Below are 24785 nucleotides of genomic sequence, written 5' to 3' on the forward strand. Positions count from 1 at the left end.
AGAGGCAGAGACATAGGTAGAGGGAGAAGCAGGCTCCATGCGATGAGCCTGATGCAGGACTCTACCACAACCTGAGCCAAAGGCAGACTCTCAACCACTGAGCCACTCAGATGTCCCCATACTAAAAATTATTTAAAAGGAAGGAAACTCTGATCCACACTATACTATGAATGAACACTAGAGACATTATGTGAAGTGAGAGAGGCCAGACACAAAAGGACAAATATGATCTATTCCACTTATATGCAGTCCCTAGAGTAGCATATTCATGGAAACAGAAAATAGAAGAATAGAGGCAGGAGGCAGCTGTAGAGGGAATTTGGGGGAACTATTTACTCATTAGGTGTGGAGTTTCTGTCTGGTATTGTCATAGGCTGGATATGGTTTTCCAAAACTCAAACTTCGTAAGTTGAAGCCCTAACCCCCAGCGTAATGGTATTTGCAGGTGGAGCCTCTGGGAGGTGATTAGGTTTATATTAGAAGTCAGGAGAGTGAGGCCCTCATGATGGGATTAGTGCCTTTATAAAACAGACCCTACAGAGCTCCCTTCCCTCATGTGAGGTTACAGTGAGGACATGACCACCTATGAGGAAGAGGGCCCTCACTGGACACCAAATCTGTCATCACCTTGACCTTGAACTTCCTAGCCTCCAGAAGTGTAATAAGCACCTGTTGTTTAAGCCACCCTGTGTACATATTTTGTTACAGTAGCTCGAGCTAACTAAGATCAGGATGATAGAAAGGTTCTGGAGTTGGATAGTAGTAATGGTTGCACAACATGAAAATGAATGCACTTAATGCCACTGCACTGTACCCTTAAAAATGATTTACATTGGGGAGCCTGGGGGCGTCTGGGTGGCTCAATGGTTAAGCATCTGCCTTTGGCTCTGGTCATGATCCTGGGGTCCTGGAATTGAGTCCTGCATCAGGCTCCCCACAGGAAGCCTGCTTCTCCTTCTGCCTATGTTTCTGCCTTTCTCTCTGTGTCTCTCATGAATAAATAAATAACATCTTTAAAAAAAATTGGGAAGCCTGGCTGGCCTGGTTGGTAGAGTGTGAGACTCTTGATCTCAGTGTGGGTTCAAGCCCCATACTGGGTGTAGAGACTACTTAAAAATAAAATCTTTAGGGACACCTGGGTGGCTCAGTGGTTGAGTTTCTGCCTTTGGCTCAGGTCATGATCTCAGGGTCCTGGGATCGAGTCCCACATCAGGCTCCTCCCAGGGAGCCTGGTTCTCCCTCTGCCTATATCTCTGACTCTCTCTCTGTCTCTCATGAATAAATAAATAAAATCTAAAAATAAATAAAATAAAATAATAATATAATATAATTAATATAATATAATATAATATAATATAATATAATATAATATAATATAATCTTTAGGGGCTCCTGGGTGGCTCGGTCAGTCAAGTGTCCAATTCTTGATTTCAGCTCAGGTCATGATTTTAGAGTGCTGAGATAGAGACCTGTGCTGAGCATATAGCCTGCTTAAGATTCTCTCTCTCTCAGGACGCCTAGGTGGCTCAGTGGTTGAGCATCTGCCTTTGGCTCAGGACATGAACCCAGATTCCTGAGACCAAGTCCCACATCAGGCTCCTTGTGTGGAGCCTGCTTCTCCCTCTGCCTATGTTTCTCCCTCTCTCTCTGTGTCTCTCATGAATAAATAAATAAAATCTTAAAAAAAAAAACAAAAAACAACAACTCTCTTTTTCCATGTGACCCACCCAGCCCCTGGGCGCATGCTCACTCTCCCTCTTTCAAATCAATCAATCAATCAATCAATCAATCAATCAAATATTTTAAAAAATGATTTCAATGATAAATCCTATGCTATATGTACTTGTTGCAATAAAAAAAAAACCTGCTTGGGATGCCTGGGTGGCTCAGCAGTTTAGCACCTGCCTTCGGCTCAGGGCTGATCTTGGAGTCCTGGGCTCCCTGCATGGAACCTGCTCTCCTTCTGCCTATGTCTCTGCCTCTCTCTCTGTCTCTGTGTCTCTCATGAATAAAAAATAAAATCTTAAAAAAAAACAAAAAACAAAAAACAAAAAACAAAAAACAACCCTGCTCATTTCAGTGGTACATATACTAAAATTGGGACAATTCAGAGATTAGCATGGTCCCTGCATAAAGATGATATGCAAATTTATGAAGAGTTATTTATTTATTTATTTATTTATTTATTTATTTATTTTAAATAAATAAAAAATATTTCATTTTTATTTATTTGAGAGAGAGAGAATGAGCATGTGTGCCCACAAGCAGGGGGAGAGGTAGAAGCAGACACCTCTGCTGAGCAGGGAGCCTGACACAGAGCTTGATCCCAGGACCCTGAGATCAGGACCTGAATTGAGGGCAGACACTTAACTGACTGAGCGACCCAGGAGTCCCAAGACCTCCATATTTAAAAAACAACAAAAACACAGTAGCAGCTACAAAGCCCCCAACATTACCAGCATTTTCCTATGGAATTCCCAATGACCCATTAACAATCTCCTCCTCCTACCTCCCCAGAAGCAACTACTTGCCTCAACTTTAGATTTATTTATTATTATTCCACTGCTTTTTTATATATATTGTTAATCTAGCTTCTTTTTTTATTTTGTTTTTTTTATTTTTTAAAGATTTTATTTATTTATTCATGAGAGACACACATAGAGAGAGAGAGAGAGACAGAGACAGAGACACAGGCAGAGGGAGAAGCAGGCTCCATGCAAGGAGCCCGATGTGGGACTTGATCCTGGGACTCCAAGATCACGCCCTGGGCCAAAGGCAGGTGCTAAACCGCTAAGCCACCCAGGGATCCCCCCCCGAAGAACTATTCCTAAGATGCCATAGGAATATATGGCCTTTCCTCGGTACTGTGGTACTGACTCACCCTCTTTCCCTGACTCACTCCCTCTTTTATCATTCTTGCTTCCTTGGGATGCACTCCTCAATAAAGCAGTACTACGCTAACCTTTGATTCAAACTGTTTTCTGAGGAACTCAGGGAAAAATATTCTGCAATTTTTCCATTCTCCTCTTGATGAACAGTTGGATTGTTTCAGGTTTTTTGAGAGTTCATATGAGGCAACTAGGGCTAACATCCTTGTTCATGCTCTCCTGTGCACTGTGGCTGTTTCTCTAGAATGTTCCTAGAACTCGGACTGCTGGATCATAAGGTTGCACAGTCCTTCAGCTTTACCATATATTGCCCAATTAATTTCCAAAGTGCCAACTTAATTTTCTAGTTTATTTCTCCCCTGACCCCTGCCCTCAGCACACTACATTGGGGTCATCCAGGTCTTCTTTCAGTTCCTTTAGCACATGTGCTCTCCCATCACGAGACCTTTGCATCTGCTATTCTTTTCTGCTGAGAACACTTCCCCTACCCTCAGCCTAGCTAAGACTCTTCTTTCCACCGAGCTCAGCTCTAAACTGAGAGCCACTCCCTTGACTTCCTCCTCAAGCCCACATCAGGTCAACCCCATCCTCTCCATGCCCACATTATAGGTCTCAGAGCCTCTTATCCCTTTCTGTTATGATACACTTTTCAGTTGCAATACTCCATCTATCTGTGCAACTGTTGGCACAAAGTCTGTCAACTCTGTTAAGTTTCACTGGCCTCAAACTGGTAGCCACCATGTTTGTGTAAGCTTATTGCCATATCTCCAGCATCCAACTCTATGGCTGGCAAATAGTAGGCCACTGGCAGTATTAGTCCAGTAGCTATTCTGTGTTCTCACTCATATTTGAGTCCAGCATGTGGGTTTTCCAGTACATCTCAGTATATTTACTGCAGGCCAAAATCATGACAACATAAACACAATCTCTTTCCTTGAGGAGCTCACAGATGGAAGTCAATAAACATTTATTGAGCCTGCTGGAACTGGTCATATTTAGTGCTTAGCAATGGTTTAATGGACTGAGATGTCACGTCTAGTGTGAGTACTCCTATAATGAGTAGTGATGAGCGTTGTTTATTGAGCATTTATTATATGCTAGGCACTCTACAAACGCTTTGCAGTTACCATCTTATCCTATCTTCATGTCCTCCTAGGGAGGCACAATTATCACCTCCATTTTACAGATGAGGAAACAGCCTTAGGAAAGTGAAGTCACTTGTTACACAGCTAGTAAATGGTGTAGACAGAATTTTTCAGCCAGAGTGCCAACATCCTACCATGTTGCTAAAGTTCTCCTGCCTCAATTACCTTGCTTTCTGTTAGATACCAGAGACTGAGCACTTAATCATCATAATAAATTGGCAATATCTACTTTTACAGGGCACTTATTGGGCGCTAATCACTTTACATCCATCCATCTTTATTCAACAAATATTTATTGAGAACCTCATGGGAAAAAAAAAAAAAAAAGAGAGAACCTCATGGGCTGGGGCACCTGCGAGACTTAGTGGTTGAACCTCTGCCTTTGGCTCAGGTTGTGATCCTGGGTCCTGAGCTGGAGTATCATAAGGGGCTCCCTGAAGGGAGCCTGCTTCTCCCTCTGCCTATGTCTCTGCCTCTCTCTGTATCTCTCATGAATAAATAAAATCTTTTTTTTTAAAGATTTATGTATTTATTTATTCATGATAGACACAGAGAGAGAGAGAGAGAGAAAGAGAGAGAGAGAGGCAGAGACACAGGAGGAGGGAGAAGCAGGCTCCACGCCAGGAGCCCGACATGGGACTCGATCCGGGGACTCCAGGATCGTGCCCTGGGCCAAAGGCAGGTGCCAAACCGCTGAGCCACCCAGGGATCCCCGAATAAATAAAATCTTAAAAAAAAAAGGATCTCATGGGCCCAGCGCTATTTGACATGTGTGTGAGGTGACAGGGGTGGACAAAAATAATTAAAATTGTTGCTTGGTGGGGTTGTCACCCTAGTGGGAGGAGAAGAACAACCAATAAATAAAATATATGATAGATGGTGACCAGTGCCACAGAGAAAGTGAAAGCAGAGGTTACTATGGAGCATGATGACTGGGGTTTCTGTGGTCTCATTTAATCCTTCCAAACATCTATTATTTTCCCATAATGGAAATGATAATGAAATTCAGAAAGGTGAAGTCACTTACCCACAGGCACAAGGTCCTCAGGCTTTGAAGTCAGGACTCTGGAAGGGCTGAGGATCCTACCTTTTGCTGTGTGCCTACTGAGTGCCTAGGATTGTAGTAAACAAAAGGAGCACCAAACGTTCTTCCCTGAGTTTAAGATCAGGCAGGCAGGTAAATTGACCTAGGTGAGTGGAGGACTCACTAAAAGAGGCTGAAGTGTCCTGGCCTTGCCCAGGGCAGACATTAAGTATAATTCCTGGGAGATGTGGATGCAAAGGCTGAAGTCAAGGCTCAGGCTGATGAGTGGATTCCAGAGTTCAGGAGCAGAAGGCTTAGGCAGGCTGGGGCATTCTGGTGCTTCTGTTGACTCAGAGGCCCAACAGTCCCCGCCCTACCCCCACAGCCAGCTCTGGGCCCCGCGCCCTTCCTCCCTGGGTCTCCCGGACTCCAGGCAGTCAAGCTGGGATACCCAGTGGCTAGTGACCAGTGATAAACCCCAGTCTCGCCTGGGGAAGCCAAGCTCACATGCAAATAGCAGCCTCCCAAACAAGGTAGAAGTCTGCAGGCCTCAGCTGCGGCAATGACAGCTGGTTCCCTCCCCCCAGATGGCACCCCCACGACTCAATTTCTGTCCAGCAGAGCAGGTGCACCAGTGATGCAGTCTGGAAAAGAGCCTGGGCTTTGGAGCCGAAAGGTGTAGAGCACCACCTCCTCCAGACACATCACCTTGTCTGTTGGACTTTTAAGAGGGCCTCATAGATACCGTGCATCTTCTTCGAAGAGTTACACTTTAAAATGTAATCAAGCTGAAGGTACACATTTTGGAGTTTGAGGAATTCATTCATTCGACAAATGTTTGTTGAGTGTATTTTATGAGCTAGGCCTCTGGGGCTGAGAAAAAGCAGTGAGCAAGACCAAGGTTAGTCTTCTCAGGGACTTTTCCTTTTATTTCTTTAATTAAAAAAATTAAAAAAAAAAAATCTCTAAGCTCGGACAGCCTGGGTGGCTCAGCCGTTTAGCGCCACCTTCAGCCCAGGGCATGATCCTGGAGACCCCGGATCGAGTCCCACATCAGGTTCTCTGCATGGAGCCCTCTGCCTGTGTCTCTGCCCCTCTCTCTCATTCTCTCATGAATAAATAAATAAAATCTTAAAAGAAAAAAAAATCTCTAAGCCCAAAGTGGGGCTTGAACGCAGGACCTGAGATCGAGTCCCAAGCTCTACTGACTGAACCAGCCAGGTGCCCCAGGGACTCTCTTTCTTTCTTTCTTTCTTTCTTTCTTTCTTTCTTTCTTTCTTTCTTTCTTTCTTTCTTCCTTCCTTCCTTCCTTCCTTCCTTCCTTCCTTCCTTCCTTCCTTCCTTCCTTTCTTTCTTTCTTCTTTCTTTCTCTCTCTTTTTTTTTTTTTTTTTGGACTTTTCCTTTTAAAGAGAGAGCCAGACAATAGACTATTAATACTTGAGTATTTTATTATAATTGTGATTAGTATTCTGAATGAGAAAGAGTTTTGTGCTGGGGCAAAGTGGGCTAACTCACCGGCTCTCAATTTGCAAGGGATGGTCTCAGATTTCTCTCCTTGGGCTCCAGATAGGAGCCAACTGTCTATCCTATTTCAGAATGTTTTATACCTCACCAGGGTTTAAAAGGCCTGCTCTCTGCCATGAATAGATGCTATGGAGTGAAGAGGAGGCTTTCCTTCAAAGGCTGCGCCGTGTATGCATCTAGGAGGCACTCAGTAAGTAACTGGTGAGTTAATGAAGGTCATTTCAAGGAGGGTGAAAAAGCCACTGACTCCATCTGCAAAGGATGTTATAATGGCTAGCTAGGGAAAAGAGAAAGTCTCAGTACTATTACTCCTAGATTTCTGGAAGGGTGAGGAATTTGGGGACTAAGGGAGGCAGAGTAGGGATGTTGGACTTTCATTAGACAGTTACTTTTTTAAAAAAAGGTAGGCTCCAAACCCAATGTAGGGCTTGAACTCACCACCCTGGGATCAAGAGTGGCATGCTCTACTGACTGAGCCAGCCAGGTACCCTTAGACATAGGTGCTGGCACTATGCTAGGAAGGAGAGCCATCCATGAGGCAGACAGAGTCCCACCATTCCCGGGGCTCCCTGTCTGCTGAGAGCATAGGCAACAATAATGTGATAAGTATTATGAGGGGGGCAGGAAAGAGAAGATATCAAAGCTAATTCCAAAAGGGTGAGAACTCTGAGAGGAGCGCTGGCAGGAGAGACTCCTCCCCCTGGAAGGATCAGCATATGCAAAGGTCTGGAGGAGAGAAAGCAGGTTTATTCAAAGAACTCAAAAGAGTTGAGTGCGTTCAGACTTTGAAGGCTTGTTGGGCGAGAGAACCAATTGGAAAGAAAAGTGGGGACATTCCACGCATTAGGCAGCCTTGCCCTTGGAGGAAAACATTTCCCCAATCTAGAACTATTTAGGTTATGAAATCCAGAAGGTCGACCTCATTTTTTTTTTTTTTTTTTTTTTGACCTCATTTTTTTTTTAAGATTTTTTATTTATTCATTGATTAGAGACACACACACACACAGAGAAAGAGAGAGAGAGAGAGAGGCAGAGACACAGGCAGAGGGAGAAGCAGGCTCCATGCAGGGAGCCCAATGTGGGACTCGATCCCAGGACTCCAGGATCTCACCCTGGGCCCAAGGCAGGCGCTAAACCACTATGCCAGGGATCCCCTCGGTCGACCGCATTTTAAGGAAGACACAGCATTTACCGACTACCTTGATATATAATAGAACACTGGTTCATTCAATCCTCATAGAACTCTGTTGTTTGACATTATGACCCCTATTTTACAGATGGGATAACTGAGGCTCAGTTTGAGCACTTTGTCCAAGGTCCTACAGCTCACCCGGTTTGGGAATTTAGATTGTTCTTTTATGCAGATGCTTTTGTTCTAGCAGTTCTTTTTACCTGAGGTAATGCGTGTAAAAGCTTTTTTGTAATAGAGCCTCATCCACATGAGGCATTATTAACTCTGGCAGGACTTCTGGCTCCATCCAGGTCAGCCTGCAGCACTCAGGGAGCCCAGGAAGGGGCAGTAATGAAAGCCAAAAGGCCCAAAAGCCTCCCTTAAAATTCTGTCTCATCTATTCTGGTTCCCTCTCTGGGGGTACTTCCAGATACTATCTTCTGCTAAATAGAGTTTGATTCTCAGAAGTTGCAAGACGTGGGAGGTTTAAAAAAAAAAAAAAAAATCGGCAGCATCAAGGACAAAAAGCCCTGCAGCAGCCAGAACACAAAGAGTTTGAATTTTGAACAAAGGGCAGGGTGAGACCCGAAAGTAAATGCTGACACATCCTCTCTCCAGCTGTGAACGGGGGTCTGAGGGCTGCTGCAAAGGTCACCGATCTCCACATCTTTGGGGCAGGAAATGCAATTCAATCTTCTCAGTCACTGATCGCTCCGCAAGATTAATGGAATCGTCTCCAACACTGGTCTCTGTTCTGACGGCACAAAAAGTGAATCAAACTTCTCGCCTCCCCGCCCTCCTCTGACTGAGCAGGGTCAGCTGATTCCCCATTTTAAAAGTTCACCACTTTTCTCCAGGAAATTTGTCTCGGGGTGTTCCTTTGTGGGGCGAAACTCTACCTGCTGGGGTGAGACCAAAGGTGACACCTTAAGATGTGAGGACCTATCTAGGCTTTTCATCTCTTCCTACTTCATCTTTCAAAATAAAATTAAGGGCAGAATCGTCCCTGAAATGGTTAACTGCCAGCCCTGCTGTCCGGCCCTCAGGGATTGGCGGCCAATGACAGTCTAGCGTGGTGAAGTAATGCCTGGGCTCTGATTTTCATTGGTTAGTGCACTTGTCCATCAATCGAAAGATGGAAGTTTTGAAAGTATCTTTGAACTTTTATGACTCGCCTCCTGGAGTTAACCCCTTAATTAACTCACCTGTTATTTCCAAGTTCCCTTCGGATCCTAGCACGGGAAGACACAGAACTCTAGACACAAAGTCTTTCCCAAATGTCAAGAGCCAGACACTCAGCTTATATGTAAGCGGCTCTTTCTAACTTCCATCAACACAGGACTGGTGCAAAAATTTAAAAAATAAATAAATAAAAGAAGGAGAAGAAAAGAAAAAAGAAGTCTTTGGGAACTCCAAAGACTTAGAAAGAGTATGGTCTGTTGTTCCCCAAAGTACTTCTTAAATTTGCAAACGTAATGCAAAATATGACAAAAATCTAGGATTTGGCAAAGCTAGGAGGTGAATGTACATCTTTAGTATATTTGGTATATTTACTTTTGATGCCCTTTTTATGCTTGAAATATTTGATACAATTTAAAAAGACAAATTGTACATGAGATGATCTTTATATAACCCTCTCAAAATTTTCTCCCTCCTCAGCAGTGATCAAACATAATGGTTTGCGGGTCCACTGAAGCTCTTCTTTCTTCTTTTTTCTTAAACGTAAATGGGATCACAATATATGCGGTATTCTGATTTTTTTGTTTCTTAACCACTCTTGAACTTTTTGAATCATGGCATTCAGATTCATCTCATCCTTACCTAATATTTTAGAATAATGCAGTTCTACAGATAGTATATGGAGAATCTCCAAGATCATATAAAGTGAAAAAGGAAAGGACAGTGGGTATATTTGTGTGACATAATCATAACAGAAAATATATATGTGTGTAAATGCATAAAGTATTTCTGATATGATACCCAAGAGAGTGTGAACGGGAGAAACTGGGTGGGTGGGGAGAGATGGAGGAGAAAGATTTGAAGCAATTTCTTTTAAAAAATATTTTATTTTTGGGATCCCTGGGTGGCGCAGCGGTTTGGCGCCTGCCTTTGGCCCAGGGCGCGATCCTGGAGACCCAGGATCGAATCCCACGTCGGGCTCCCGGTGCATGGAGCCTGCTTCTCCCTCTGCCTGTGTCTCTGCCTCTCTCCCTCTCTCTTGGTGACTATCATAAATAAATAAAAATTAAAAAAAAATATTTTAAGTAATCTCTACCCCTACTGTAGGGCTCGAACTAATAATCCCAAGATCAAGAGTCACATACTCTACCAACCTAGACCTGAACCAATTATTTATTTATTTATTAATTAACTTATTTATTTATTATTTTATTTATTTATTCCTGAGAGACACAGAGGCAGAGACATAGGTAGAGGGAGAAGTAGGCTCCCTGAGGGGAGCTCCATGTGGGACTTGATCCTGGGACTCTGGGATCTCGACCTGAGCCAGAGGCAGACACTCAACCATTGAGCCACCCAGGCGTCCCCAGAAGCAATTTTAAAACCATTTTTAAGTTGTAGAATATTTAAAAAATACAACAGAATTTATAAAGTTTTAAAGTACATTTTAAAGACTTGCACGCAGGTGCCCACCCTAGGTTAAGAAACAGAAAATCACCAGCACCTTTCTCTGTTCACATTTCTTTCTTTTTTTTTTTTTTTTTTATGATAGTCACACAGAGAGAGAGAGAGGCAGAGACACAGGCAGAGGGAGAAGCAGGCTCCCTGAGCGGAGCCCGATGTGGGGACTGATCCCAGAACCCCGGGATCATGACCTGAGCTGAAGGCAGAAGCTCAACCCCTGAGCAACTCAGGTGCCCCTCTGTTCACATTTCTTACCCTAGACTGGAGTCTCTTCCTGCCCTTTGTGTTAATCAATTCTTTGCTTTTTTTTAATGCCTTACAGCTTATGTATCAATACCTAAACAATATTTAGTTGGTTTGGATTTGCCTGATTTTGAACTTTATAGCCTTAAAAAGGATGAATAAAATGAAATTCTTGTTTCAGTAGGGTGATAACAGGTACAGAGTACAAACTTTGAAAGGTACTACACTTTAGAAAGTGAAATTAAATCTATAAGGTCCCAAGTCAGGCAATTCTAATGCATAGTGTGGTAAAAATGTTACACTGTACCAAAGAATACATTTGCTTCCCCCCCATTCTTCTTCTTTTTTTTTTTTTTTTTAAGATTTTATTTATTTATTCATGAGACACACACAGAGAGAAGCAGAGGGAAACCCAATGGGGAACTCAATCCCAGGACCCCAGGATCATGCCCTGAGCTAAAGGCAGATGCTCAACCACTGACCCACCCAGGCATCCCCTTTTCTCAGTTCATTTCCCCCCTTTTGGATTCTATTTTTTTCCAAAGAAAATCCTGTACATATAAAAGAATAAATGTAGATATAAATGTGTCCCCTTTGGTTGATGTAACTGGTCAGCACAATTTATTTATTTTTTTTAAAGATTTTATTTATTTATTCATGATAGACACAGAGAGAGAGAGAGAGAGGGAGGCAGAGACACAGGCAGAGGGAGAAGCGGGCTCCATGCAGGGAGCCCGACGTGGGACTCGATCCAGGGACTCCAGGATCACGCCCTGGGTGCTTAAACCACTGAGCCAACGAGGCTGCCCTGGTCAGCACAATTTAGTATAAATATTCTACATCTTGTTCTGTTTTGTGTTAATTTAAGGATATCATGAAATCATCCTGCTTCATTATTTATACAATTACCATATTCTTCTTCTTGATGATTTAATAACGTTTCAATGAGCAAATGGTCCAAAAATTATTTTTAATCAGTTCTCCAACTTTTAGATAGTTTCAGTCTTTTTCTGTTGCAAACAGGGCTACCATGGATTGCATGTTTGTTTTTGTATCTATCAGCAGGATATATATCAGGAAGTGGTTACCCATTTCTAAGGCTTCCTGCCCCTTCACCAATTATCTGTCCTTGAGAAGTGTATTTGTCAGGTCTGGGCAGGTGGGACAATCTTATTTTGGACTGGATGTCCCAACTGTCATTCCAAGGTGCCTACAGTGCCATGCTATTGGCAGACACTCAGAGTGAGTGGTCTAAGGGCTAATTCCAAATGTTTACATTGTATCAGATGGCCCCTTCTAGGAAACCTTTGCAGCCATCCCTGGTCCCCTTCCCCTGGCTCATCATTCCAATACTTCATTTTCTCAGGTTCCTTCATTCATTTCACAGATATTTCCAGAAGGTTGATTGTAGAGACACAGTGCCAATCAGACTCTGAGTTATATATAGTCTGGTAGGTGAGTTAAGTTCTGAAAAACAAGGTAAGGTCGCACCATCCAATAACATAGACACTAGCTACTAAATACAGCTATTTAAATTTAATTAAAATTAAATAAAATTTAACATTCACCTCCTTAATCTCACTACCCATATTTCAAGTGCTAGATAGCCACATGTGGCTAGAGGCTGCTGTGTCATACAGTGCAGACGTAAGAATATTTCTATGATCATGTCCTGGGGGACAGCTCTGCAGGGAGGCATAGTGAGGGGTAAAGCCTGTGAGCTCTGGATTCCTACAAGCCCTGGGTGCAAATCCTGTCTCTGTAATTTTATAGCTGTATAATTTGGGCAAGTAACTTGAGCTCTTTTGAGTCTCAGCCATAGAGCTAGGGAATTACAGACCCACCCTCATTAGGGCTTAGGGGAAGATCCAAGGAAATAAATGTTAAGTGGCTTTGCTTAAACACATAGCACTCAAAAATCAGGAGCTCTTATAATCATGTATGAGAATGGCTTCAGTTTCCAACAGTTTTTAAAATCTTGTGGATTCCTAACTCTCTTGGGAGCCATCTGTCCACTCGCTGTCCAGGCTGGAGTATGTCTACTATCAGAGCTGGTTCTTATATATTCCCTCTGTCTTAAAGCACAGAGCTGCTCAATCACTCTTTGATGAATGAAGAAATGAATGAATGGGGCCAACACAGCCAGGATTTGACTGGGTCTTTTGTAAGAATGAGAAGGAGAGTCTGGGAAGTCATTATTACTAAGTTTCAAAAACAACTGGCCTGGTCTTTTTTTTTTTTTTTTTTTTCTACAAGAAAAAGTACATCTCTTGGAGGAGCACCTTAATCTGCCCTCTCCTCTCACCTACTGCCCACTCCTCTGGGACAATTAGCTAACTCTAGGAGCTCAAGGGTCTTGGCCCTCCCCTCTTTGGCCCAAAATAACCTCCTCCCCCACTTTGAGCAAATGCCTGGAATTCTTTCAACGGGAGGACAAAGCCTTTCATCTGCCAATTACTGATAAAGGGAAAATGCAAATATCGCTGGGGAAGGTGATCCATCAAAGGCCCAACATTTATTGAGTGACCACTTAGGACCAGGCGGTAGGGTAGGCATTCTGGGGGAGTCCAAGGGGAACAACCCCCCCGGTTGGCCCATTCTTCTCTCTGGTCTGTAGTTTCCTCATGGTTTGTAAAGAGAAGGGGTTAAATTAGGTGACTACTCAACTCCTTCCCACTCTGACAAGCCAGAAAGTCCCCATTAGGGTGATATATGGACTTAACTGTTTTTGCACTGAGGTGCTGGCCATTGGATCTGAGGCCACATCAGGAGGGAGAGACGGATCTCTGGGAGGAAAGGTGAATTAGGATCAAGCATTCTATTTTGGTTTTGTCTGATTGTACTTAGCTTCCTTTTCATGACCCTCCAGCCTGGAAGCCCTCCTTTGCACATGTTCATTTCATTATGTGGGAGCAAAGGAAGGTGGTCAATATCCAAAAAGGCCTGTGATGGCAGAACCAGGCTCCAGTTTGGGCTGGCAACTACACTTACAAGCTTGTGACCCTGTGTGAATGGCTTTGCCTGAGACCCAGTTTCCTCGTTTGTAACATGAGGAATAACAAGACTATTACCCTTCAAGGGGTCTTCTGTGAGAAAGAAGCAAATAAGATGGTCCCTGATTCTTGACAGAGGCTAAGGGCAAAACCCTTCTCAATCCTACTAAGCTAACCTGGGCTATTTCAGTTTGGAAACAAATTTTGACATTTGCCATCTAGTGGACTGGAATTAAGACAAAATTCAAAGAACAGTTTTTAGGGGTGGGTGGAAAAGAATATACAAAGACAGGACAGGAAATTTTAAGGTGAGTATGGGGGAAGCTGTCTCTTAGGGTGACCAATACAGAGCTGATGGTTCACATCAGATGTCTAATGGGGAAGCCACTTCCTCTCCACACATCTGTCTGAGTGGAGTGTTGACTAGGGATGATATTGGGGCAGAGGAATCACCTTGATTGATCATTTCTCTGAGCCTCAGTTTCTCTATCTGTGAAATGACCCGTTCCAACCAACCCACAGGGTTAATGATAGAACTAAAAATGTGTGTGGTTTTTTTTTTTTTTTTTGCTTGTGAGTTTTTGTTTGTTTGTTTGTTTGTTTGTTTGTTTTGGCAAAGCCTGCTATAAGCATCTATACTGTTCCTTTATTGTAGCCTTGGTGCCCTGTCCTCATGTCCTCCTGATCGTTACCCCAAAGATCAGGCCTAGTTGGACTGGAGGAATGTTTAGGGCCTGCTTTTCTCATAATCAAAGTTGATTTGACTGTTGTTCATAATAGAATTACAGGATGGCACCTTTAGGATTCCAGTTTTGGGGGTGGACACAGCCAACCAGGTATATTGAGGGAAAGCAAGAGAGAGCCAATACCTCCTGCCAAGAATTTCTACAGGATTCATTAAGGGGCGCCCCAAAGTTTCCCGTACCCCATCCCAGAGCGCCTTGCACCTTTCCACCAACTTTTCTCCAATGAACGGCCAATAAGGGCTTACCCTTCGCCTGCTTGCCAGCTGCGTTAGGAGGCGCCAGATCCGATTCTCTCGGTATTTCACTCCTGAGCATCTATTTCCTTCTCTTGGCGAGCGCAGGGACCTTTAAAAACTGTCCAACTTCTGTTCCAGGGCTTGTCGCCTAGTAAAGGACTCCACAGACGCGGGCAGGATGAATGAATGAAAGGCAACATCTTCCGGTCAGCTTGGGTCCGAAAAGGCTCTAGACTGGCCGTATTTCCTGTACCTGCGTGTGTGTGTGTGTGTGTGTGTGTGTGTGTCCATATCTTTGAGTCCGGGAGTTTAAAAGTTATGCAGTCCGTACAGGTATGGAGCTGCGCTAATTTCTTCCTGAGCCCCCAAATGTCCCCTCCATATGGCAGGTCCGCATATGGGGGTCTGGAGAGGGTCGCCCCCCCCCCAAAAAAAAAACCCCAAGACATGCGGCAGAAAAGAAAAAAAAAATCAATTATATATACAAAGCGCTTTGAATTTGGGTCGGCCACGTAGGTAATGGGGTGGGGTGGATGAAGGAAGAGGAAGAGGGGTGGCCCGCGGGGGCCGTGGGCAATGGGGGCAGGGATTGAGGTGGGGGGTCGTTTTTGGGGGTGCCAGGCCTTGGGGCTTTCTAGCCAGCAAGCTCGGCTTGCATTTCCGCGCCTCCTGCTGAGGCCAGCCGTGCAAATCTGCACCTCCCTCCCCACCCCCTCCTCCTTCCCTCCCTCCCTGCCCCGCCATCTCCGGGATGCGCCCGCCGCCTGCAACTCAGCCCTCCAAAAGTCAGCTCTGCACACAACTCCCGGGCGGCGGCGGCGCCTGCGTGCAAGGCGCACTCGTGACCCAACAACAAAACAGCGATGCCAGGGCGCTAACGGCGCCCGGTGCCTCCCGGGCGCCCTCCCCGCCCCACATCTCCTCCGGCAGCCGCCCCCGCCCCCCCCATCCCGGGCCGAGTGCCCCCTCCACTAGCCCGGCCGCAGGCTCAGAGCGCGATCGGCAACAATGTTTACGTTCCGGGGATTATGACGTCGACGCCTCCCCCCCCACAACTGCTGAAAATGGTTTCCTAGGACTTTGCAAACGGATCTGCTTAAGTGTTGGTGCAAAACTTTGTAGATCTCGGCTCTGGCTTGCTTTATTTATTTATTTTTTGGTTTGTTTTCTTTGGTCTTCCCTCCTTCCCCCCTCCGCCAAAATGCAGGGGGCAGGAGTGTTGACAATTAATTGGTGAACTCTCCTAAAAAAATGGAGGCAGAGAAAGACTCTGGAAGAAGATTGGTGTGTAGCTTTTTTTTTTTTTTCCCCAAATCTGTATCTGGTAATGATAGATCTATTTTTTTTGTTGTTGTTGTTGTTTCTTGCTGCCTTTTCTCTCCTTTTCTGTATTTTGCAAGAGGACCGGAAAAAATATAATAAATTGCATGCAAAAGGAAGCAAGCGGCTTACTCCTCCAGTCCCTTGTGAGGCTCAGAGTCTCAGACACTTAAGTGGGGAGGTGGTAGCGGGGAAAGGCGTGGAGAGAGGCTGAGCGGGCTCGGGGTTCGCCCGGAATCTGGGGGGCTGCAGGGCCCGGCGCTGGGCGGTCGAGGGAGGAGGCAGGGGATGCGGGGAGTGGTGGGGGAGTCTCCTTAGGAAGTGAGTGTGCGCGCGCGCTTGTGGGGAGATGAGGCAGCTGCTGGTGCGTTTTGGGGTCTCCGATGGGAGCTTTGTGGCGGGCCGTCTGCCTCTCCCCCTCCCAAGCCCCGACCTCCCCCTCCACCTCTTCTTTTAGCATTGGCGGTCGGTCGGCGGGGGCGGCTGGGGTCTCAGCCCTTCCATTTCAGCTTTCCAGCTTCCCGAGTAGCTCGGGGGCGGCTCCAGTCTTAGAAATGCCGCCGGCCCCCGGTTCCGGCTTCCCGGCTCTGCCGCCGCGGCCGCCCGGGCTGCTATTAGCGCCGAGCGGGGCGCTGCGGCGGCTCCTCCCGGGGCCTACAAATACCCCGCCAGCCCGTGCGCCGAGCCCCCTTAGCGGGTTACATAACCGGGCTCCCGGCCGAGTGGGCAAAACTCAACATCTATCGGGGGTGGGGGCAAGGGAGAGCCCCCCCATGTCCTTTACGTTGCCTCCAAAGATGCAGGAGGGGAGTGCCCTGCATAGGGGACAGCCGGCCCCCGGGGGCGCGGGCCCCCCTCGTTATCTTGATTTTCAGCATCTTTGGCATTTGCGCAAAGTTGCTCGGGTCGCAGTGGTGGGGTGCAAGGGGTGCGCAAGTCCTGCACCTGCTTGAGCCGGGCCTAGGGTAAGAGGCGACCCCCAGTTCCCCAATAATGCCTCGGGCTCTCTGGTTTGGGTCCCCGCAGCGCCCGATTGACCGCCAGAGATACGACGAGAACGAGGACTTGTCGGACGTGGAGGAGATCGTCAGCGTTCGCGGCTTCAGCCTGGAGGAGAAGCTGCGCAGTCAGCTGTACCAGGGGGACTTCGTGCACGCCATGGAGGGCAAAGGTGAGGCGCCCCCTCTTCGGGCTGCTCTCCGCGCCGCGGGCCGAGCGCACGTGGGGAGGGAGCTGCCGGTGGCTGGGTTCGTATTTCGCGCCCGCGTCCCCCATTCCAGGGGATCCGGTGACGAAACGAGGCCGAGCACTGGGGGGGTGGGGTGGGGTGGCGAAGGAGGAGGGCAGGCGGGAACGGGGGCCGGGCGTGGGCCTAGACCCGGCCCGCGCCCACAGCCGGCCCCAGGGTGGGCAGAGCTAGGGGACCGGCGGTCGGAGGGACCTGGGGACCGACGGGTGGACGGAGGGAAGACATGTGCGCGGCATTCCACCCCTCCCAGAGCCAGCCCAGCTCCCCGTGCTGCTTGAGGTGCGGCTGCCTGGCCGGGAGAGGGGCTGGGGTGCCCCTGGGTCATTGGGATGAGGTCCCCCCCCCAGGCCTGAAGCCTCCCAAAACCCGGTCCCGTTTCAGGCCTTGCCAGTTAGGAGCTGGTGCTGAGGATGCTCGGGTCACTGAATGATGCCCCGTCAGCCCCTCGGGTCTATGGAACCCCATAACCTTCTGGTCTCTGCCAGATTGGAGCAAGGGCTGGAGCCCGCATGTATATCTGAGGCCTCTGGCCCTTCAGCCTTGACAATTTTAAGTAGGGACTCAAAAGAGAGTTTTACCCCCTCAGCCTTCAGGCTGAGATCCCTGACCCCTGTAGTTTGAAGCGAAAACTTGCGGTACCCCTTTGGGGAACAGTCTTTTCTCAGAGTGAGACCTTGAGGGCTCTGTCCCTTGTAGGCCCTGCCAGTTTAGAGGAGAAGTTGGGGAAACCTCTGGGGTTTTGGGGTGCCACCCCAGCCTGATACCTTCAGGGCCTGAGTTTCTCCTTGACCCTAGTATTAGAATGCTGTCTGGTGGTATCCTGCCAACATTGGGGTGATGTTCTGGCTTGGGTCTGAGGCCTCCAGAGGCCCTGCGTGACCTGTGGTTCTGCCTGTGGGGTTGGAGTTTTGGAGATGCCCCTGCCTACCTAGGTATTTCCCTAAGCTCTCTGGGGTTTCTAAGTTCTTTCTTTTTCCTCTCAGATAATCAAGTTTTCTTCATAATACACCATTTCCATTTTGTTGACACCTCCTCCCTCCATCCCCCTTGGAAATCCCTTCCATCCCTCAGTGAGCTGATAACAGAGGAAGTGCCTTCCCCTCCAGGTTCTGCTTGAGTGGCTGGGACTGTAGGTTAGCCCCCCGAAGAGACTGTCCTGGCTTTGCATTTTTGAAGTTTGTCTTTTGTCCCCAACTGCTTCCTGGGGTGCTGGGCTTCAGTGGTAGGAGGTCGTGGTTGGGGGAGGGAAGAAGAAATTTCTTCCAGCCAGCCAGGTCTTAAGAACATCGCATATCCAGGCAGACAGTCTAGGGGGTGGGGGGGCTAGTCTCAAATACATTTAAATTTCCTTAGCACAAGTGGGCTTTTAATTCCTTTCATTTCTTTCCCATTTTACTGAGTTTGGTGGATCCTATGAGAAAACTACATGCAGACACTTCCTAGTCATTTGTGAGGAATTCTCAGCCCAAGATCTGAGTGTTTTCTCAAGCTCATTTGTGGAAGTTGAAGCTGAGGAGAGTTGGGGGGAGTGGGGTGGTCTGCTTTGGGTGTGGGTGTGTAGGGGGTGAATTCCAGCCAGGGAGAGACCTTAAATCTGCTGTCTGGGGTCTTTTCAAAGGAGAGAGCCCTAGCGTTTTGGTAGTTAATTCAGATCCGGCCCCAAAACTTCAAGGGAGGAGCTGAGAAACAGAAGGATCCCTTAGCCTGGATTCAAAATAGAAGCTTCTTAAACTTCTCTGCCTTTAAATCCTTAGGAATCCCCATTCACTGTGAGCCCCTGGGGATCTGAGCTGCTAAGGTCAGGGCTTTCCCCAGCTCCGGTTTTGTTCTCTTCCTCTGCTCTGAGCTGAGTTGCCTTGGCCTCCTCCCCCACCAAGCTGCCCTGGTGAACTGTTTCCATGGGGCAGGGGCTTCAGGGGCCTGTGATCTCTCCTGTCTCTCCTCTGGCTGACCAGGGAGGGCTTGTGGCCTTGTGGATTGCTTGAGTTCACCTGAGGATTTGAGGCTGTGATGGTTTATCTCTGCTTTCCTCAACTCCATATTTAGGAATGAGGTTGGGTCAGATCCCCTGGTTTTGGAACTCAACATAGAAATGAAGGCCTCCTTCATTCTCCAGGGCTTTCAATAAGGGATTTGGGGGTCTATGCTAGACAAACCCGAGACAGAGAGCTGCCTGGTGGATTTGCTTTGGGCCTCGCTGTGCCCCCTTCACGCTACCTTCACCTGAGGGGAGCGCCCTGGTCAGTTACCCAGGGGAAGCAAGGATGGCAGTAACCGGAGCAGAATTACACTATTAAGACAACAAAGCTGTGCCCAGTTCTCTAGTTATTTTGGCACCAAATACACAGTTTCCAGGGAAACCAGCTTTTCCCCCCTCCCCTTCACTATGCAGGATATTACAATAAGATCTTCCCTGATGCTCAGCTACAATGAGAACCCTCCTCCCAACCTCCTCTCTGGGGCTTCAGATCCTCCCAGGTGGTATTCTTCAATTTTGCTCTGCCTTTACTTTCTGAACTCAGCTTGGGGTGCATTTCTCTCTCCCTCTTTCTCAGTGATTGCTGGGGCTTTTTCTGTGAGGGGCTCTTTCATGAGTCTCCCTCCTCAACCTCCCTGGCCTTGGGCTGCTCATTGACAAGTTCTGACCCGTGGGGCATGCAGGGAATGACGGAGTAGGCAGAGGAGCGGATAGTTGGCATGGCTTCTCTTGGGCTTTGCCTGCTCCATTTCCCTGTCATTTTACAGGAGAGCTGGTGCCCTAGACTGGTGCTCGCATCTAGTATCACCATGTTCCTTCCTCCGGCCTGCTGATCGTGGTTCATCTCTCTTCTGTGACTTAACTAACCTGTTTTAATTCCGATATCCAAACAGATTTCAACTACGAGTATGTGCAGAGAGAAGCGCTCAGGGTTCCCCTGATATTTCGAGAAAAGGATGGCCTGGGGATTAAGTAAGTTGCTGAAATGAATTGTTTCTTCCCACATCTTTCTCCTTGACGTAGTTTATAGTTCAGGATAGATTTCTTCTATCCTTTTCCCCACCTCTCATCACAGAGAAGGCTCTTTCTTCATTATCTGGGGATAGTATCTCTTTGTTCAAGGCCTGGCAAAGGGGAAAAACCCTCCAAAGATTGGTCTCTTCCAGAGAATTTGGGCAGAGAGGACAGAGGGTACATAAACCGCGTGTTGACGTCTTTCCCTGACCTAGCCCAGTTATGTGTGGTGACTTCCTAAAGAGAATTGTGCCTCTCTCCCAAGTTAGGAAACTGAGGCAGCGCCTGAGCTGTGAAGGGATTGGCCAGTCTCTAAGCCCAGAAGAAAGGGCACCTAGATACATATTTTTCTTCTCAGACTCCCATTATGTGGGAAAGTGGTGCTCTTCTGTGCAGGGCATGTTCTCTAGGATGCTAGGCTCCAAGTCTTCTCTTTTTCTGCCTGCCCCAGCACCTGCCTCCACTGTGTCTTGTTTGGTTTACATTCTCTTAGAGATCTGTCAGAGCTCCAGGTGGGGTCGGGGAGAGATCCAGGAGGAAGGCTGGAAGAACAGGTTTCCGCCCAGGGCGGAGGTGGAAAGGAGGCTGCTGGTGTCATCCCAGCTTGCCTCTTTCTCCAACATCTAGCTACTGCCAGGCTTGCTCAAGAGTCTCGTTCCAAGGGTAGAAATCAAACCTTTGACATCACTGTTAATTAATAGTGAAGGTCACCATAGTCATTATGACCGGTGTTACGGAATTCCTGGAATTGGAATGATGTGTGTCTTTTTTTTTCCCCTTTCAACTTAAAGAGATCCCTGCAACCCTCCATACAACTCCTTTTATGGAGAGTGTTTGCTAGCGGAAGAGACACAGAGAGAGCTGCCCACCCTAAAAGAAATCAGGTGTTTGAGTGCCCAGCTCGGGACTTACCCTGGACACATGATGATTCAGTCTTCCTCTCAAAAGTGGCATGGATACTGGATTTCCTGTCTTTTCTGTGGCAGTGCTGAGCTCATATCGGGGAGAGTGAGGGGGTTGGTTTGCCTACTGGGGTGAGGAAAGGGCTCAGTGGTTGGAGATTGACCCTTTCTGGGGGGCACTGATTGGTCTATCACTTTCTCTCTAGATGATCTCATTTTGGGTTCCCAAACTGAGTCAAGGGAATGCTCTTGGAAACATGGCCTTCCCCTGCCCCCAGAGTTGGGTCTAACTCTCTTGTTCTTGGCTACCCGGCAAATGACTGTACTTCTCTTTTTCCAGGATGCCCGACCCTGATTTCACAGTCCGAGATGTCAAACTCCTAGTGGGTAAGTTGCCTGCTGTGTGTGCAGCTCAGAGATGCCCAAAGTAGGGAGTACAAGGGGCAGGAGCTCTTTACCACCCACCTATTTAGATCTTTAACTGCCCCTGAAAAGAAAGTCCCTGTGGGAGGAGGCAGGAGCAGGTGTGAGCTGCAACCGTCTGGTTCTGGAGAACAGGTCAGATTGCAAAGTCATAAGAAGCTGTATGAAAGAGTGTTTGCCAGCACACAGTTTTATGAGGCTGATTTGGACCCTAGCCTCCATCAGCAATACAATCTTAGATCTTTCCTTTGCGTTTGTTTGTGGGTTGCTGAGTAAACACTGGGTGCTTTGTGACCCCTGAAAGACTTTCAGACTTTCAGAGGGGAGGGATCATTCTTCCTGCTTCCTCAGGGTTCCAGACAGGTCTAGGGTGAGGTTTAACACCCAGTGCCCAGCAAATGCTTGTTAACTCCCTGAGCACCTGCAGAGCGTAGCTGATCACTTAGTGCTTCTGGACACCAGACCAGGTAGCCAGTGGCATTTCAGATATGGAAATCCTTTAATAAATCCATTCTTTTCATAAGTGTTTATCAATTAGCTCCTACATGATAGCAAGATCAGAGGTATGAACATGACAGGCAAGATCCCTGTCCTCTTGGCTGGAGTGACAAGCAACAAATAAGTAAACAGGTTTTAAAAATCTGTATCATTTTGGAAGGTGATAAAGCCTATGAAGAAATAAAGCAGGGTATTGGGATAGAATGTGATGGAAGCTGTATTTTATTTTATTTTTTAGTTTTTATTTATTTACTTTTTTTAGAGAGAGAGTATGTGTACACACACACACCCAATGGTAGGAGAAGGAAAGATAGAATTTTTTAAAAAATAGATTTTATTTATTCATAAGCGACACAGACAGGGAGAGAGAGGCAGAGACACAGGCAAAGGGAGAAGCAGGCTCCATGCAGGGAGCCCGATGTGGACTCGATCCCAGGATTCCAGGATCATGCCCTGAGCCAAAGGTAGCCGCTGAGCCACCCAGGGATCCCCCAGATAATCTTAAGCACGTTCCATGCCCAGTGTGGAGCCTTATGCTGGGCTAGATCTCATTACCCTGAGATCATGATGTGAGCCAAAATCAAGAGTCAATGCTTAACAGCATACTGATTGAGGCACCCAGGAACCCCTGGGAGCTGTATTTTAGATTGGGTTGGGTGGTCAGAGAGGGCCTGGGGTGTTGTGTACATTTGAACAGAGGCCTGACTGATGAGAAGCCAGCTGTGGGAAAGCACTTGCCAGATTGAGGGACAGGCTAGGAGAGGAGTAGAATGAGTAAGGGGGAAAGTAGAAGGGAGAGGTCACAGGGCTGGGGCCATGTTGGGCCTTATAGGCCCTGGCAGGGAATTTGGGTTTGACTGCTGGTGTGATGGGAAGCCACTGGATAGTTTTAAAGTAGGGCAACGGTGGTAGCTGTGCTATCTGATCTCTTTCTTTCTTCTTCTTCTTTTTTTTTAAGATTTTAATTAAAAAAAAAAAAGATTTTAATTTTATTTATTCATGAGAGACATGCAGAGAGAGGCAGAGACATAGGCAGAGGGAGAAGCAGGCTCCCTGTGGGGAGCCTGATGCAAGACTCAATCCCAGAACCCTGGGATCATGACCTGAGCCAAAAGGCAGACACTCAACCACTTAGCCACCCAGGTGTCCGTGGTCATTTTCTTTTTTTAATTTATTTTAATTTTTAAATAATTTTAAAAAATATTTTATTTATTTATTTGAGAGAGAGAAAGAGCAGAAGCAGGGAGAGTGGCAGAGGAAGAAGCAGACTCCTTGTTGAGCAAGGGGCCAAACATGAGGCTCGATCCCAGGACCCTGTAATCATGACCTGAGCCGAAGCCAGACGCTTAACCAACTGAACCATCTAGGCGCCCCTATCTGATCATTTTTTTTTTGGGAGAGGGTTAAAAACATTTTTAAAATAATGTAAAATTCATACACTGTAAAATTCACTAACTATTTCAGAGTGTACAGTTCAGCACTTTTGGCACATCCACAGTGTTGTGCAGTTATTTCATAACATAGATCACCTATAAAGTCAACCCTGTACCTTCCAGTTCCTCTCAGCTTCTAACCCCCGACAACCAGTGACAACCATGTGCTTTTTGCCTCTGTGGGTTTGTCTATTCTGGATGTTTCATGTAAGTGGAATCATAGACTAAGTGGCTTTTGTGACTGGCTTCTTTTACTCAGCATCATGTTTTTGAGGTTCATCCATGCTTCATTCTCTTTTATGGGTGAATGAGATTCCGTTGAACACATGTGCATAGACCACATCTTGTTGATCTACTTATCAGTTGATGGATGTTTTTGGTTATTTCTATTTCTTGTCTGTTATAAATAATGTTTATGGGGCAGCCCTGGTGGCTCAGCGGTTTGGCGCCTCCTTCCGCCCGGGGCGTGATCCTGGGGTCCCGGGATCGAGTCCCACGTCGGGCTCCCTGCACGGAGCCTGCTTCTCCCTCTGCCTGTGTCTCTGCCTCTCTCTCTCTCTGTCTCTAATAAATAAATAAAATCTTAAAAAAAAATAATGTTCATGGACAAGGTTTTGGGTGAACATACCTTTTCATTTCTCTTGGGTCTATACCTAGGTAACTGGGTCATATGGTAACTATGTTTAACTTGAGGAACTGCCAGACTTTTTCAAAGCAGCTGACCATTTTGTATTCGCATTAGCAACATGCGAGGGCTCCAATTTCTTTACATCCTAGCCAAGCTTGTTATTGCCTGTCTTTTTTTTTTTTTTTTTTTTTTTTAAAGATTTTATTTATTCATTTATGGTAGACACACAGAGGGAGAGAGGCAGAGACACAGGCAGAGGGAGAAGCAGGCTCCATGCACCGGGAGCCTGATGTGGGATTCGATCCGGGGTCTCCAGGATCACGCCCTGGGCCAAAGGCAGGCGCCAAACCGCTGCGCCACCCAGGGATCCCTGCCTGTCTTTTTGATGATCACCATCCCAGGGGGCATGAGTGGTGTGATATGATTTGAGTTTCATAAAAGCTGATGTTGGTGGCTGTGTGGATGAAGACAGCTGACCAGTAGTTCTGTCAGATATTCCAGCCAGAATGATTAACTCCAAAGTGTTTAAACAGATACTCAGAAGGGGGGGTTGATTGGTAGAAGAATCTCAGTTAATTGGCGAGGACTTGGCTGAGGAGATACATTTTCTTTCTTTCTTTCTTTTCTTTTCTTTTTTTTTTTTTTTAAGATTTACTTATTTATGATAGACACAGATAGAGAGAGAGAGAGGCAGAGACACAGGCAGAGGGAGAAGCAGGCTCCATG

At 46.7% G+C, this 24785-nt stretch overlaps 1 protein-coding gene and 1 non-coding gene across 14 annotated transcripts in view; both read left to right on the forward strand.

The window, feature by feature from the left end:
- Positions 1–2069: 2069 nt before the first annotated feature.
- On the forward strand, positions 2070–2171 carry LOC119866273. Its single transcript, XR_005379595.1, has one exon. It is a non-coding gene; the product is annotated as a U6 spliceosomal RNA (small nuclear RNA).
- A 4502-nt stretch (positions 2172–6673) lies between these two features.
- Positions 6674–24785, forward strand: part of KDM2B (lysine demethylase 2B) — a 129760-nt gene continuing 111648 nt past the window's right edge. For 4 of the 13 annotated variants that reach the window (XM_038574980.1, XM_038574986.1, XM_038574981.1 and 1 more), the window contains exons 1-4: positions 6674–6772; positions 16961–17105; positions 20055–20133; positions 21418–21464. In XM_038574980.1, the coding sequence (XP_038430908.1) occupies positions 6698–6772; positions 16961–17105; positions 20055–20133; positions 21418–21464 (346 nt within the window). In that variant the 5' untranslated portion in view covers positions 6674–6697. Of the gene's footprint in view, positions 6773–15588; positions 15899–16170; positions 16299–16960; positions 17106–17387; positions 17463–20054; positions 20134–20988; positions 21210–21417; positions 21465–24785 lie in introns of those variants that run through there. The other 9 variants (XM_038574982.1, XM_038574987.1, XM_038574984.1 and 6 more) reach the window with 7 other exon arrangements.

The sequence above is a fragment of the Canis lupus genome, chromosome 26, assembly GCF_011100685.1.
Source record: "Canis lupus familiaris isolate Mischka breed German Shepherd chromosome 26, alternate assembly UU_Cfam_GSD_1.0, whole genome shotgun sequence".
Lineage (NCBI taxonomy): Eukaryota > Metazoa > Chordata > Mammalia > Carnivora > Canidae > Canis > Canis lupus.